Source organism: Lepisosteus platostomus, chromosome 12 (assembly GCF_059453375.1).
Source record: "Lepisosteus platostomus isolate fLepPlt1 chromosome 12, fLepPlt1.hap1, whole genome shotgun sequence".
NCBI lineage: Eukaryota > Metazoa > Chordata > Actinopteri > Semionotiformes > Lepisosteidae > Lepisosteus > Lepisosteus platostomus.
In genome coordinates, this window is record NC_142622.1 from 20984707 (window position 1) to 21002625 (window position 17919).

General features: G+C 37.8%; 1 protein-coding gene across 5 annotated transcripts in view; it reads right to left on the reverse strand.

The window, feature by feature from the left end:
* Positions 1-17919, reverse strand: part of tsnare1 (T-SNARE Domain Containing 1) — a 244146-nt gene that overhangs the window by 175630 nt on the left and 50597 nt on the right. For all 5 annotated transcript variants that reach the window (XM_088601358.1, XM_088601356.1, XM_088601357.1 and 2 more), the window contains exons 3-4: positions 12207-12284; positions 9538-9607 (exon numbers count right to left, since the gene is read on the reverse strand). In XM_088601358.1, the coding sequence (XP_088457484.1) occupies positions 9538-9607; positions 12207-12284 (148 nt within the window). The remainder of the gene's footprint in view (positions 1-9537; positions 9608-12206; positions 12285-17919) is intronic.

The window sequence follows — 17919 nt, forward strand, 5'->3', positions numbered from 1 at the left end:
GAATTCATGCAAGCTGATTTAAGATGTTTTCTTGTGATAAGAAACCAGCTCCCAAAGGGGGATGCACTTAGCTAAGCCTGGCTATCATGATCAATGGTCATCCATTGGCGCCTATCTGTCTAGGGAGTGCGAGTTGGACATCTGGATTGCATTCCTAAGTGTCAGGAGTAAGTGACTCATATCTCACCTTGATCAACCAATCAGGGACTGGTAGGGCCGAGTAACCCACGTGGGACTCTGATGCCCATGGAACTTTCAGCCAATCAATGAGCTGAAGTTCCTCCAGGTAAAAACAGGCAACACAGAGATTCAACAAGATTCAGAAGGGATTCTGGAGAGGATTCTGTGGACTGTTCTAAAGGGAATTCAAAGGAGAATTCCAGGGCAGGACGGCCCAGGAGCAGAAGGCTCCCAAGGGCAGGACATCCTCGCAGCGCGCCTCCTGACCATCCTGAGACTCAGCCCGGACAACCACGGAACGGCCAGTGTGTCCGAGTGCCAGAACTTTCCTTTGTTCTAAGAGTCTAGAGTGGAGGTTGCCAGAGAGTAACCAGCAGCAGGCCTCGTGAACAGGTCGGAACTGTGGACAGCTGAATCACTATTCAGAACTAGCTCTTCATTAGGAACGAACCGGTCCTCTTCCTGACTTGCTGGGACCCACAGTCATCTTTTCTCCTGTGCACAAACTTTGCTAGTTAAAGCCAACACTAACTAGCCGGTCAGTGAGCATCAGCAGCGCACCGTCGCAAGCCGCACAGCACAGCCTGGCACCGAGCCAGAGAGCGCGGATTGGACAGCAACAGCCTGCAACTGTTTCTTTGTGCCCGCAGGAGATCTGAATCCCCAAAGATTGGATGAGTATTCAACTTCAATGCATTACAGCTCAAGAATTCAATTGTTATCCCAACCAGTTGATATCAATTTAATTCCTAAGAGTTATGTACTTGTTTCGAGTATCTAATGTAGAAGTTATAACCAAGTTCATTTATGAAACGGTCTTAATGAATGATATACTGAACGTATGTCCTCTTGATATATGTAACACTTCGTAACTGATTGAATATATATCTTTTGTATTCTGATAACCCTCTCGATAAGATCTGTTAGTTTAAGGCATATTCTATGTATTAATAAATGTATCCTCGTGTATTAGTACCTGTGTGTGTGCGTTGTTTGAGTTATGTCGCATGGTTGGACTCTAAAGCCATCAAAAGAATCAACTTTGTGATTTACTGCTACAATTAATAATTGTCTCAGTAAATGCCCAAACCCTACAGAACTGGTGCCTTCAGAGAGCCACTATGATTACATATTTGGCGTCCCTGAACGGCTATGAATCACTACAATATATTATATATTTATATCTCTGACCAAGGGAAACGTCTCATTTTTTCAAAGAAATGTTTGTTCGTGATTGTTATAAAAAATGACTTAGAATCGATCATGTTGTGATATTTTGAAATATAAAAGTCAATTGATTGTCCATAATATCGCTATTCTATTTTTTCGAAGAAATGTTTGTTAAAAGAAAAGTCCAGCACCAGCTGGATTTGAACACACAACCCGTGAGTTGGTAGTTGGGCACATAGACCAGTAGGCTACAGGGGAACAGTACACGAATATAATCATATCGTTATTAAATTCTTTAGATACGCGATTCCATATTATATTCCCTATTAATCAAATTCTAAAAGTATGCTTGTTGACTCCGGTATCTCTTTAGTTAAAGACTTCGATGCTTAAAATGTTTAGGGAGAAATGGAATACTGGTGTGTATTTTTTACTTTAAAGTACCAAGACCAGCCATATACAGTACTGTATGTTTATGTTCCAAAATTAATATTGTTTATGGCCTTCACACGCGTTACAGTATGCTCCTATTCTTTTTATGCTCAGCTACTAAGATTTCCCTTCAGTGGTAAAATTCAATATCTACAACGGGCACAGTAAAGACATTTACTGTACTGTAAATCTTTCTACGACAGACCAACGGACCACGAGTGCCCCTGTCGGTCAACCAATCACGTACTGCGGTACCCCGCGTCATCTTGCGTCAAGATGCGCGACGCCGCAGCCAATTACCTCCAGTACGTGTCTGTACCGCTCACTTTGAATGGCTGCATCTGTACATCAGTATGATCACGGCCCAATAAGTTGTTTTAAAATCAATATTTCTGCTGTGCTCCTGCACACATCTTGAACTATATTTGCACATCTAATAAAAGGTCTTCATTAAATGAAAAGATGAAAAAATAGGTGTATCGTCTTAGGTTTACTGTCACTAAATCTCAGTATTTTGAGATCTAGATCTAGATTTAGATCTAGAAAACAAGTCAAAATTTTGATATTCTACTTTTTTTTGTCACATATTTGTTCCTTATGTGAACAAAATATTATTTTGCAATAAATTTATAAAAAATGTAATGTTATCAAAAGCAACAATACAAATAATTCAGATAAAATGTATTAATTGAAATTGTGCAAAGTAACAACTGCAACAGCACAAGGTCAATCTGCACAAAACATTTCATCTTATTTTTCTTGACTGAAGCTGGTAGGAATTCAGCCTTATTTAGTTTTAATGTCCATATTAATTTACCACACTTCAGGGATCCATTAGCAGTGTTTTTGAGCACAGTAGGTCTTCCATATTCAAATACAACAGCCTTTCTGACATGTATGTATTCTTAAAATTGAAGTATATAGAATTCGAAAAAGATCTATAAGAATTTTTGTTAATTTAATGTTTCTGTTTTTGGGTAAAGAAAATGTTAACTATACCAATAAAATTATAACAGATATGGTCCCATCGTATTTATTGCTTTCATTATACTTAGCACAATATTAGAACAAAATCTATTAGGCATTAAAAGATTTTTTTTTACCAGAGATCCAGGTTTCTTTGCATTAAGGTAGTATTACATATTGCTCCCTCTTAATTACTTCTATTGCAAATGACAGTGACAACACCAGCACATTCACCACTATAATTGCAGCCCTGCCAGCATTTCACCTTCATTTTACATGTTTTAAGTGGCCCACCATTATTTCTCACAGATTATATTCCTTCAGGCTCCAAGCTTTTACTGTTGGTCCGCTCTTGACAAAACCTGCATGGTCTTCCGTTTCATTGTTCTCTCAGTGTTTCACTCACTCCGATCTTTCCTTAATTCTACATCTTCATGAATATCAGGCACTGGGGTGTTCTATCCAACTCACTTATTCAAATGCTTAAGCACAACAATAACTTTAAGTTTGATCTGCTCTTTCAACTCTTTTTTATGGTCTTTCCAAAGTACACCATCTTTGTGAATAACCAATGACCCTTAGTCTCTGACTACACCTACTGATTCTGTTGTGCCATTTAAATGATTGCAGAAAATAAGATCCTGTCTTAACAACATCCTGAAAAAGGTCAAATTAAACTTACTAAAACACAGTGGTGCAGCAGAATTCTGAAAATTCATAGGGTTAGAAGGTGGAGCTAAGATTTTATCTTCTTATTTTAGTTTTAACAAGCATAGATCAATTAACGTGTGACCTACTACACAATCCAATAAGGATTGCAGACCAATAAACCTGATCAAATACATAGGAGGTGTGTTCCAAAGTTCTCAGTAGTTCACATGAACGTTTTCACAATACCTGCATTAGTATATTGTATAATGTTGTTATTAGAAAACATTGGTAAGTTAATAATCCTGATCTGGCTCTGAGCACTCTGGAATTAGGAGACCAGACAAACCATATGAGCACAGATCCCAGAGGAGTTTGTTGTATGCACCAAGTTACAGATAAGGCATTAGTTTTCATATTATAACAAGGATTTATGATGGGATTGTGGAGTCACTGGAACGGGAAACTTTGGGGTACAAAAAAAAACAACAAACCATCAGAGATTTTGCTGTATCTCATGATAAATCTAATGTACAGTGGTGTGAAAAAGTGTTTGCCCCCTTCCTGATTTCTTTTTTTTTGCATGTTTGTCACACTGAAATGTTTCAGATCATCAAACAAATTGAAATATTAGACAAAGATAACATAAGTAAACACAAAATGCAGTTTTTAAATGAAGGTTTTTATTATTAAGGGAAAAAAAATCCAAACCTACATGGCCCTGTGTGAAAAAGTGATTGCCCCCTAAACCTAATAACTGGTTGGGCCACCCTTAGCAGCAACAACTGCAATCAAGCGTTTGCGATAACTGGCAATGAGTCTTTTACAGCGCTGTGGAGGAATTTTGGCCCACTCATCTTTGCAGAATTGTTGTAATTCAGCCACATTGGAAGGTTTTCGAGCCTTAACCGCTTTTTTAAGGTCATGCCACAACATCTGAATCGGATTCAGGTCAGGACTTTGACTAGGCCACTCCAAAGTCTTCATTTTGTTTTTCTTAAGCCATTCAGCATGGACTTGCTGGTGTGTTTTGGATCATTGTCCTGCTGCAGAACCCAAGTGCGCTTCAGCTTGAGGTCACGAACAGATGGCCGGACATTCTCCTTCAGGATTTTTGGGTAGACAGCAGAATTCATGGTTCCATTTACCACAGCAAGTCTTCCAGGTCCTGAAGCAGCAAAACAGCCCCAGACCATCACACTACCACCACCATATTTTACTGTTGGTATTATGTTCCTTTTCTGGAATGCTGTGTTACTTTTACGCCAGATGTAATGGGACACACACCTTCCAAAAAGTTCAACTTTTGTCTCGTCAGTCCACAGAGTATTTTCCCAAAAGTCTTGGGGATCATCAAGATGTTTTCTGGCAAAACTGAGACGAGCCTTTATGTTCTTTTTGCTCAGCAGTGGTTTTCGTCTTGGAACTCTGCCATGCTGGCTATTTTTGCCCAGTCTCTTTCTTATGGTGGAGTCATGAACACTGACCTTAACTGAGGCAAGTGAAGCCTGCAGTTCTTTGGATGTTGTTGTGGGATTTTTTCTGACCTCTTGGATGAGTCGTCGCTGCGCTCTTGGGGTAATTTTGGTCTGCCGGCCACTCCTGGGAAGGTTCACCACTATTCCATGTTTTCGCCATTTGTGGATAATGGCTCTAACTGTGGTTGGCTGGAGTCCCAAAGCTTTAGAAATGGCTTTATAACCTTTTCCAGACTGATAAATCTCAATTACTCTGTTTCTCATTTGTTCCTGAATTTGTTTGGATCACAGCATGATGTCTAGCTTTTGAGGATCTTTTGGTCTACTTCACTTTGTCAGGCAGGTCCTATTTAAATGATTTCTTGATTGAGAACAGGTGTGGCAGTAATCAGGCCTGGGTGTGGCTAGAGAAATTGAACTCAGCTTTCCAAAGATGTGATAAACCACAGTTGATTTATGTTTTAACAGGGGGTGGCAATCACTTTTTCACACAGGGCCATGTAGGTTTGGATTTTTTTTTCCCTTAATAATAAAAACCTTCTTTTAAAAACTGCATTTTGTGTTTACTTGTGTTATCATTGTCTAATATTTCAATTTGTTTTATGATCTGAAACATTTCAGTGTGACAAACATGCAAAAAAATAAGAAATCAGGAAGGAAGCAAACACTTTTTCACACCACTGTATATTCATGTAATGTAGGTATCCAATTGGTAAATTGCTTTTTTAGCACACTGTAGATTTCATTTGTACTGTAGGGGTAGAGTTTCAATATACAGTATACTGTATATTTGCACAGACACTAACTCTGCATAATTTTATATTCTCTGAATTAACATGTACTGTAGTAACCAGTGTCAGCATTTAATGACAGCTGCCATGCATGTATTATACAATCCTGTTTTTCCAAAATACTGAAAAACTGTTTAAGTATTTTCAACAATATGTTTAATTTTTTCTTAGATTTTTTAGCTCATTTTAATGCTATTCCTTTAACAAAGTGAAAGGTGTTGAAATGCCCAGGTATATAAAAGTGAATGTTTCTGTAAATACATCAAAGCGACTACACCACATCTTGCAGAAGTACTCACGTGAGCATTCACGTTTTGAACATAATATTAAGTTTAAAAAATGTGGATGCATAATTTTATCATTTAAAAAAACAGGACACCCATTTACTAAATACTTTTGCAAGGCAATGTATATCTTTAAAAAACATACATAAAAGTACAGTTTTAACTTTCCAGTCTCGTTTAAGAGCACTTCATGACATCACTGTATAAAAATACAGTTTATTTTTATTTTTTTAAGAAGACATAAATACTTTTGTCACAAAGTGAAAAACTACATAAATAATCAAATCTCCAGCAGTCAAGGACAGTAACAAATGCAAAGAATGCTACTTTAATGCATTATTCTGCTCTGCATCACCCCCATTAATGAAATGCATTAATTTTAAAACACCCCAAACGATTAAGCTTTATGGTTACCAAAATGCATTTGAGTACAATAAGGACTACCTCACTGGATGCATTACTAAACAACCTATTTTTATTTTGGAAAAGTACAGTACGTTTACATATTTAGAACATCAGTACTTTCTAGAACCTCTTATGCTACCATTCACTACTCCATCCGCTACCAGGATTACTAGAAAACAAGCTTTGATTAGATCAGGTATCTCACCGCTTCGTGTTACATCAAAGTTATTTTTTCAGTTATTTTTAGTAGTCTTATATTTATAAACCCACATTTGTCTTTAAAAGCTAGAAGAATTCAATAACACTCTAGGGTCAAGTTTCATTTTTCCCAATTCATCAGATTATACAGTAGATGAATAAGGCACATTTCCTGGAGTACAAGTAGGTTCTATTTTTATGTGAGTCATTTTACCTCAATGCGCCTTTATTCCTATTTGACTATACTGACAAATTTGAGAACAAGGTTGCCCTGTTAATCACATGAGCCTTTTCCATTGAGTTTGTGGGAACCACGTCACTACCACCTAGGATCGTTTGACTGCGTTTTCCACTCTACCACAGGAAAACTAACCAAAAGTTATTACTATAGTATTATAAAGTATTACTACATATAACAGAGGATTGGGAATCCAGCACAATGACCAGTTCAGAAAAATAAAGTCTAACTCCTCCTATGGAGTCTTATTTCACTTAAAAACACTCAGAAGCTTTTCTTTGTGTTCTAATCACCTTCCATCAGCAAAACACCAAAGATTCAAGTCTTCCCAAACAAAAAGTTTATTTTGAGAGGAAAACTATTTGTCGACCGTTGAGCCTTGTTACTCAGCTAATTACTGTTGCCAGAAATGTAGTTTCCTTGTTGAAACTGGCCAGGGGAAACTACAAAATTTAGCAGTGGGGAGAGATTGCTCAGAACTCTTGGTCCAAAATACAGTATATTCCCTTTATGACACTGCCCCACATTCTGTCACTCAATGTTGTAGATACATCACAATGACCACCTTTGCTATTTCTAACAAAAAAACAACATTCCATTGTCACTGTTATTTGTGACTACTGTGAGCTTCTACTGCAATATTCAAGCTCTCAAAGCAGGTATTAAAATATGTATTTACTCCTACCAAATGAAATGGTACTCAAAATGACGTTAAGCACAATAGTGCCTTGTTCTTCCTTTATAAGCAACTTGTAGATGCAACTGAACCTGCATTCGTCCAGAAATTAAATGAACCTGCCTGCATTAAACTTTGCATCATGACTGCCCTGAAGGAAAGGTGCATAAATTGATTCCATAGCCAATCATTTTAAGGAATAAAAAGATTATTACAATATGCTACATATGTGCTCTGTGCTTTTCTATCCACTTGTTTAATTCCATGTATATGTGCCATTGAGTACATTGAGATAATTTTAGCGATTTTCATCTATACAGTAGGTAACCTGCAGAACTGTATTATATAGAAAAAAATCAACTATTCTCTAAAACCTATCAACCATCCAATGGCTTTGGAGAGTGCAGGACTTTTTCATCTGCAAGCATAACAGCTTCTCAAGGGTGACCTGTTCTTAGCTTTGGCATTTTTTGTTATTTTCCTACATTTTGTACAATGAAGCTGACCAATAGCACTGTCAAAGACAACATGAATCTGTGACATTGCCACTATACACAACAGTCATTTGCAGCAGTAAGCCTTTAAGCTACACTGTGCCATCTGGGAAGGATACTAAATTGTGACCCTGAGCCATGCATGGCTCTGTGGAAGCATAATAGAATCAGGTACAGCAATCCAGGGCTCCAGCAGTGTGTCGGCTGGTATTTATTGAGAAAAGGTGTGTGATTAGAGATTGGCACAGAAAAGCTGCTGCTGCAAGGTCAGGCAATAAGACAAAGTGGCTTCCATTGTAAAAATCCCAATAAATAACTACAAAAACTACTGACAGTCTTGAAAGCTAACGGACAGGCAAAACAAATCTAAGGCAAATTGGAAAGTATGGCGAAGAAGGTGAGTTTTTCTGTTCCTCCCTCTCTTTCTTCTGATGCACCACAAGCCAGTGACCCAGCGATTAGCCTATGTGTTTATAGTCATTACCATGGATCAGTGCCCTGGGGAGCGTTGGGTGATTTGCTGAGAAATCGAGTCTGAGAGCTGATGTGACAGTCCACAGTCACAAACACTACAGAAAAGGGGCACTCAGCCCCGTACAACGGTTGGTGTTTTCTTAAGGTAACATCCTGAACAAGCCCAAGGGTGAGACAGCCTCTGAAACAGACTACAATGTGATCACATTACACACGTTGATTATAAAGTTTTCCTGAATGGATAAGCCAGAGCCAAATGCTGACAAAAGTGAATATAACCAGAAAATCCCTTTCCACTCGGTACCTTCTTGCCTAAAGAATATGGTTATATATGATGTACCTCCAACTTTTATATTATCATATGTAATGTATTATTATACTATTAATATATTTACATATTAGTGTATGTAGTTTAAAGAGGAAATGATGATGCACTTAATAGTAGAAATCAATTTAAAAAAAAGAACAATAGTATTCAAGTTTTGTCCCATATTTTGAATTAATACATTATTTTTCAAAATTCATCTCGACACTAGAGGAATCACTGTATCAATCAATGACCAGTGTAGAGGGAATAGATTTTCATTGTTGTGCATAATGCAGTTAAACAATAGCAAGATGGCAGTAGTTTTTCATAACTACTGAGAACTGTCAAATTGTCTAATTAAGCAGTATACTTAAGATACTTAAGATTAAGCAGATACAGTATGAATTAGATAATCCTGTCAATTCAAAACGTTTCAGGGAGACTAAAATGAAACTTTCAAATTCAGACAAACACCACTGAGATGAGAATGTCAACCATACACATAAGAAAAATAATCTCATAATGGTTCTGATTGTACTGGAAATTACTGTGTGACTTACTGTGTGAAGTTGTGACATTATAATAAATATATATTTCCACTGACATACAGTAAGCTAGGTTCCTCAAATATGGGAAAAATCCATATACAATGTGAAGTGAACTAAATATGTGTTCTGAAGTTGAAACAATGTGGAAAATTGGTTTACATAGGAACATTTTGTTGAATGAAGGGCATTCAAAGCTTGCAAGAAGAATGGAAATTGAGCACAAATAAAGTGGTGAGTGTTGCACTTACAGGCTTTGCCGCAGCTCTTCTGTGTCTCTGGATGTCCCTAGTGACTGGAGGCTCTTCTCCAGTGTCACAACTGTGCATGAAGGAAAGAAACAGAGATGGAAAATAATTCTGTATATAAATGAAGAAAATTTCTATAGCATTCTATAATCAGATTAGTGTTTTGTTTTGTCAATATACCATAGAAACCCCAATAGTAATGGGCAGCAGGTCTGTAGCTCATTGGGTTTCAACATGGCTCTAATGCAAATACTCCTGATGTCAATTCTTCAAGGTAAGACTGCTCCATGCCTTCAACTAAAGACTTAAATATTTAAGGATTACTTAGCCTAATGCAACTAGAGTCACATCATCATCAATATCAGTGGACAGTCACATCCACAACCAGACTCCATCTGAGAGGAATTAACTGTCTTTTAAACATTCCACAGAGTAATGTATATGTAGCCTAGGGAACTTATACTTATCATGTACAGTGGATATAAAAAGTCTTCACACCCTTATTGAAGTTGCAGTTTTTTGTGATGTAAAGCCAGAAATCAAGATCAGTCATGTCAGACATTTTTCCATCTTTAATGTGACCTTGTAACCAACAAAATTCAAGAGAAAAACAAATAGATAATTATTAGGAACAATAATTGAAATTAAAAAACCTACAACACCCTGGTTGCATAAGTCTTCACACCCTTTTATAATGGGGGCTGTGGCTGTGTTCAGAGTTAACCAATCACATTCAAAATCATGTCCAAAAATAAGTAGCATACACCTGCCATCAATGAATGTGATTCTGATTAACCCCAAATAAAAATCAGATGTTCCTGTAGAATTTCCTTGAAACTTTCGTGGTTGCATCCTACTGAGATAGCCATGGTCTGCAAGGAGCTAACAAAACATCTACAGGATCTTATTGTTGAAAGGTACCAATCAGGAGAGGGGTATAAAATAAATATCAAAGGCATTGAATGCACCATGGAGCACTGTGAAGACTATCATCAATAAGTGGAGAAAATATGGCACCACTGGTGTAACGAAAGCGTTCTTTCTGGACCCTATGCAGATAACACAATCTAGGGTAGAGTGGGGGAGAACACGGGGAAAAAAGCATGCGGGAGTTGGGAATAAAAACAGGGGGCGTGTCCATGGTGCGCTGGTGTTCGGGGGAGGTGTGGCCGAGGCAAACAATCCAGAGCTGAGTCCAAGATGCGGCAAAAGTCCAAAGCCAGGTGATCCATCCCAGACAGACAAGATTAAAACAAGCACCAGGTTGGGACCGGCACGGAAACGGAAATGGAAATGGAAACGGAAACGGAAACCTTGACAGGACCAGGCGCTTCCAAGTCCCAGACTCGCCTGGTACGGGAACCAATGCAGAGCCCGGAAGAGAGTAATCGCCCGGCTTTTATAGGACGAGGACAAGGAACGAGGAAGGGCTGGAGCGTCCTTAAAAGGAGGGATTTATGATCGTGACAACAGGGACATTGCCAAGATTGGGATGACCCTCCAAAGTTGATGACAGGACAAGGAGATAACTTATCAGGGAGGCTACCAAGAGGACTACAGCAACATTAAAGGAGCTCACTCCTTGCATGTGACAACAATCTTCCGTATTCTGTACGTCTGGGTTATGGGGTAGGGTGGCAAGACGGAAGGCATTTCTCACATTCAAGAAAATTCAAGCCCATCTAAATTTAGCAAACAAATACATCTAATCCCCCCAAACCATATGGGAAAATGTCTTATGGTCTCAAAGGCTGAACTTTTTGGCCTTACTGTAATTCTAAAAAGATATGATTGATGCAAAGACAACACAGCTCATCATCCAAAGAACACCATACCTACTGTGAAGCATGGTGGTGTCAGCATCATGCTTAGGGGCTGCTTCTCTTCAGCTGGGACAGAGGCTATAGTCTAGATAGATGGGATAATGACTAGCTCCAAATATCAAGATATTGTGGCACAAAACCTGCTGGCCTCTGTCAGAAAGCTGAAGATGAAGAGGAATTTCACTTTCCAACATGGTAACGACCCAAAGCACACATCCAAGTCAACCAAGGAATGGCTTCAGAAAAAGAAGATCAAAGTCTTGGAATGGCCCAGTCAGAGCCCAGACCTCAATCCCATAGAAAACCTGTGGAATTACCTAAAGAGCTTGAACTTTTTTGCAAGGAAGAGTGGGATGAAATTACAAAATCCAGGTGTGCAAAGTTGATAGAAACATTTACAATGACTTATTGCTGTAATAAATGCAAAAGGTGCTTCCACAAAGCATTAGTTGGGGGGGGGGGGGGGTGCACACTTATGCAACCAGGGTGTTGTAGGTTTTCCTAATAATTATCGGTTTGGTTGCAAGGTTACATTAAAGATAGGAAAATGTCTGATGTGATTGATCTTGATTTCTGGTTTTACATCACAAAAACCTGCAATACAATAAGGTTGTGTAGACTTTTTATATCCACTGTATATATTCTACAACCCCTTATGTTATTTCACAAAAAAACACAAAGTGTACAAATTAACACCACACATGCTGCATTCTTTAATGTACATTTGTTTGTAACTGCAAGTATAAAACTTGGAGTACAAAGAGCAAAAAATCCCTGCCCATTTAATTTAGCACAAACTAGCTCTTCTGGTGTGCCTAATGTGACTTTTGCACTTGATGGGAGGCTTACCATTGGCATTAATCTGGAAAATGTTGGAGGAAGTCTCCTGGAAGACATCTTGTAGCTCTGAAGGACTGACCTGTGTGGCTACAAAGAAAAATAACAGTCAAACAATTACCAGAAACTACACTAAGCATGTGAAGATGATATCATTTAGACTTATATTAAGAGTTATTTTACATGTCAGTGGGAGAACTACAAAGTATCGTAATGTTGACATAGTTCTGCCATATTAGAATGAGACCATCTAAAAGAAGCCCTCTAGTGACCTGGCTGCAATAGCTTTTAGAGAACATTTGAACCAAGGTTTCCCTCTCTGTACTTTTTATGATAACGGTCTCATAGGCTCTTGCATTTCAAAGTCAGCATCTTTTGTGTGGAGCTTGTCAACAAGAAGAATGTTTAATTCATAAAAAGGTATACAACTTGTTTGAATGCAACACAATTTATGTCAAAAGTTCAATTGTGTTCATAAATGTAATACAAACAAGGAGACTTTTAATAGAAAAGCAAAATATGCAAAGTTGTAGAGAATAGCAATCCAGGCTCCAATTAATCTGTTTATAATACTGTACATTGTGTATATTTAGGCACACAAAAATTGCAGTGTAGTAGAATAGTTTTTAAACCTTTACTCTCCTTAACTCCACTTCTCAATCTACATTTGCCAGGTTTACTCATTATTCTATTTATTATTTATTTAGTTCAGACTCTGTTCCAATCTGATTGCTCCTTTTAACAAAATCCTAGTTTGTCAGACTAGGCCTGCATATGTACCTATAATGCATATATGTACATACAATACTATGTACTGTGTGTAACTGATATAGTGCAAATTGCACTGCTTACTACACCTGCCTATTATGCTGTACCAGACATACCATATCAATAACATAACAACTGTTATTTTTATGTACCTTGATTATAAATCACTTACGTAAGACTTTTATCACACAGAATATCAAGATAAAACATGACAGGTATATAAAAAATAGGGATTCTCTATAGCATTTAAAAACATTGTTTGCATAGGAGGAAAAACAAAATGCAGGTTTTAAAAAAAAAAATTCAGCCAGCTCTAGTCTGGTCACCTACTGTAGGCTGCCTTCAGTCACAATGATGGAGGGGAAAACAAAGTAAAAGAAGCCATATAGAAACTCACTATAACAAACAACAATATGCTGCAAAAAAGCTGATGCATGCTTTATATTGTAATAGAGCAATTGTAGTTCAACCTTTTACAGTGAGATAGTCTCAAAACTTTGCACTGCAACTATTTTACATGTGTAAAGGGCAGTCTCTGGGGATAATGTGGCATTTCAAGGTATTTGTCACGAACAGTTCTTTCCTGGCCCTATTCAGACGACACAATCTGGTCGGTGAGGACACAGTAGGGAGAAAATCATGCAGGAGAAGGGTATGGAGACAGGGGGGTGTGTCCAAGGTGAGCAAGTGTCTGGGGGAAGTGAGTCCGGGGCGAACAATCAAAGACAAAATCCAAAATGTGGAAGAGTAGCCCAATGCCAGACGATCCATCCGAAGGAATTAAAAACCAGGAGCCGGGTCGGGACCGGCGGGGGAAATCAGGAACGAAGGGTTAAAACCATAACGGAGCCAGAAGCAGCAGGACCCTCACGAAACGGGATTCAATGAGGAACCAGGAGTGACATCAGCGACTGGCTTTTAAGGTGGAACGGAAATAAGAAACAGGTGCAGGTAATGGGGCAGAACAAGGAAGGGCTGGAGCACCCTTAAGAGAAGGAGTAGCGATCGTGACAGTATTCACACAGAACAACTGCAACCTGGGCAGACTACCTGACAATGTGAATCAGAAAATTCTGGACAGCACAATCTTTTTTACATTGGCAATTGCAGCATTAATGTGAATAATCCAATTATATTTAAGGCTAGACTACCTGCTGTGATAGAAAACATGCATGCATGTAAAGGATACATAATGCCAAATGCACTAGGCAAGTGGAAGCTGACGCAGATTCAAAGTATATAAAATAATTGCTGTTGGATGTCCCCGACGAAACGGAAAGCTTCGGGAAATTCTAAATTTGCAAGATTACAATGGATGTATCAGAAAACCTCCTGCAGCCATCAGAATCTAGTGACTATCCCCACTGTTTCAATCTGAGTCTATGTTTTTAGATAGGCAGTAATTTAGATCTGTTGTACTTACTGTATATCAATGCATTTACAGATTGTTTTCTCTTTTTGTGATTTTTGATTTCACTGAGATCCATCCCAGTTTAACGTTGCAAGACTGTGTTAAACTGTTGTTTAGCTGGGGAATTTTCTCAGTTAATGTTTCTGAAGCCTCAGGATAATTAAAGTTACTGATCTTCACCTCCCATATTGCCCTATTGAAACAAACTCACAGCCCAGATCATCATAGCTCTCATTTACAATCTAAGGTTATTTCAAGGTTATCCAGTGATTCTGTATCTTTAGCCAAATCCCTCTTCAATGTTTTATACAAGAGTCATCAGCAGTTTGATTTCGATAAAGCATTCAACCAGAATAGTTTCCCTTTTTTTCTACATTTTAATCTCAGACATATGGTGACTACTAAAGTTAAAATACGACCTTTTGGAAGCTATTGAAATAATACAAATACTGTATGTATCAGTTTACTATTTATTAGAAACAGTCATTTCACTGCATCATATTGTTGTAAATGGTTAAATTTAGCTAAAATATGTATTAATACATATTCTAATTAATAAATGAATACATACTGCAGTGTATACTTAAAGAGACATAGTCTTGTAAGGCAAACAATCATGAATCAAACAAAAAGACCATACTTTCATCTAATTACTCATTAAAAACAAAGTAGGATTGTCAAGGATAACAAACTTTGAGACTATATCTCCTTTAAGATTTATTTCCTGTTTTTCCTATTTTACTTTATTAGATAAAAAATATTATTTGAAATATAAATCCATTAGCCATCAGGATAAACAATGTTATATAATCAAGGTAGAATGGAGTGCCTCTTACATACAACTAACACAAAACCAATATACACGCTTAGCTCCATTAATTTTGCAGTAATTATACAGCCTACATCAAAATCAGAAAGAGTTACAAATAGACCTGTGATTCAACATCACTTTTCAAAGGATTTTTCCAGTTCCTGGTATGGGCACAACCTCAAATTAATCAGACTGAATTAATCTGTAAACATATGCAGCATACACCATGGGGCATAAATTATGTTTAATGTGTTTTCTGTTAAAATAGAGTAAAAAAAGAGATCCAATGTACATATTACACTCTAGTGAACAAAACAAAATTTCCTTGTCTACACCTACTGTAGGTGATAGTCCTTTAGTTTGGGGTTGACAGACCTAGAAGTAAACAGTGAGATGAGAAAAAGGAGGGTGGATGAGATAGAGGTGAATTAATAGAAAATTTTATTTTTGAGAGACCTAATTACCTGCAAATCACACATACAAATACATAAGATTTTTCAAGCAGCACATAGACACTCTGATATCTTGATGAACACGTGGACAGACATAATCAGAAATTTACACAGTATACAGTACCTTGTCACACATAAGGTCTGCTGCACTGCATGATAAGGAAAGTTAAAGTAATAGAAAACACCAAAACTGAATTAATCCTTGTGCTGAATTTGCAATGGGGGAGAAGGGAGTGTGTCTGAGATGGAAACACACCTCCTCTTCGTTAAGAAAAAAATCAAAGGGAAAAACAGAAACATGTCCAAAAACAAAATTATAGAGCTTTCACACAAGGGAGTTAGAAGTCCAATGACTGATATAATTTAAAGGAAGAAAAGATTCTATCAATACTATAAAAGCATTTCTCTGGAATTTTGAATTGGAATTCCAGTCTGTGTATCATTAAAGACATTTTTGTTGTCTCTGATGGAAAAGAATACAGATAACACACTTATAAAAAACTGAATTAAAATATGTGATATTCACTAAATGTTCTGTGTTTCTTTGGAAACTCTGTGGATCTACTTTCGTATCCTATTCATGTTTGAAATCACAGCAATTGCTGACCTTTTCATTGGGTTCACAATTTAAGCATTTACGATGGAGGGGTGTAAAAGAAAGAAGTGATTCACTTCAAAAGAAATATGAAGAGTACTGCATCTGGTAGATATACTGTAAGGATTCCAACCCCTCCTCTTTACATCTGGCAGGAAAACTGGAATTGCACTCTATTACAGCTCACCATGTTGTGTCCCTTAAGTCATGGACACTTCCAGCATATTCATAGCTTCTTCCACCTTGGCAGAAATGCAATGAATCTTAGGAGTGTGGCAATCTGAACAGCTCTATTCACCCCCCTGCCCATAATGCAATACTTCGGAGTTGAGGCCACAGGTGGTGCAGTAACACCACACTGAGCACCGCCAGGAATGTGCTTCAGTCTCGTTGAAGAGCAATAATTATCACTACTCAGAAAACACAGAAGAGCAAGTTCCTTTCTATTGCTTTGAATCAAAGTTTTCCTGCAGCAATCAGTAGTAATTGCTGTGAGCATTTTTTCAAAGTAGGCTATTATATTACAAATTTTAGTCTGTTTTGGTCTTTGATTCCTTTCTAATATGGCAGTTTTACAGTTGGCAGCCCATTCTGCAAAGGATTTACTGTCAGGCTCCTACAGTACATTACCTCGGCAGAGTTCAGCACCATAGGGGCCGGGGGGGAGGGAGAGGAGGCTGCTTTTGTGCATTCTTATCAATATCAATTTCAGTCAGCAGGAAAAGGTTTTCTTTACAATATTGTGCAAATCTTGAATAGGTCTGAAAGGTGTTGAAGCCATGATTACTGTTCTGATAACCCAGTTTAATGCAACTCATTTGTTCATTTTTCAACTGCTTTATCTAATAAAGGGTCACGGGGTACTTTGAGACTATCCAGGGTACAAGGGCAGGGGCAAAGGGCAGGGTACAACCTGGGTGGGACACCAGTCCATCACACGCAGACACACAAATATACACACCGCCATACCTGGAGCCAATTTTCCCAATTAAAGGGGAACTGCAACGCTATTTTAATATTTCTGGGATAGAAAGCATCAACATTGATGAGTGCATGTCAAACCAGAATGAAAGTAAAATGTACACAGTAATGTGTAAAACCTCCAATTTACATCACAAAATAGACAAAATTTGCAGGTATGCTCAGCACTGTATTGCTGTAATTGTCTGCGATTCAGAAGGATGCAACAAAACTTCCAGTGACACGAAGCAACCCTTTTATACAGTAAACAAGCAGGCTTATGAATACATCTCTTTAAATCCAATAAAAATATTTCTCTCTACTTCAAGACAGTTTTGCCGACAAAAACTATTTACTTCTTAACTCAGCATGCAGATTATGTGGGAACATTTCTGCAGTGAATTGTCTGCTGCATGATCTGTACTTATTTACTTGCATGTCGCATTACATTAGGCATTACAGTGACTAGTGAGCAGGAATGGCTGCTTCACATCACAAGTCTCCCAAACTCTCGCTCTCGCCCCTGGCGAGACCAGTAGTTTTGTGACAACACGGTAGCCACACAGTATTTTCACAAAGTTCACAGTTTTGTGCTTAATTAAATTTTGCGATACCATCAATTACTATAATTTATTTTGTAACCAGGATTTAATAACCTGAGAAATTGGGACTACAATTTTTCTTTAACCTACCAGACTTTTTCTGAAATGAAACAAGAGACCCCAAAG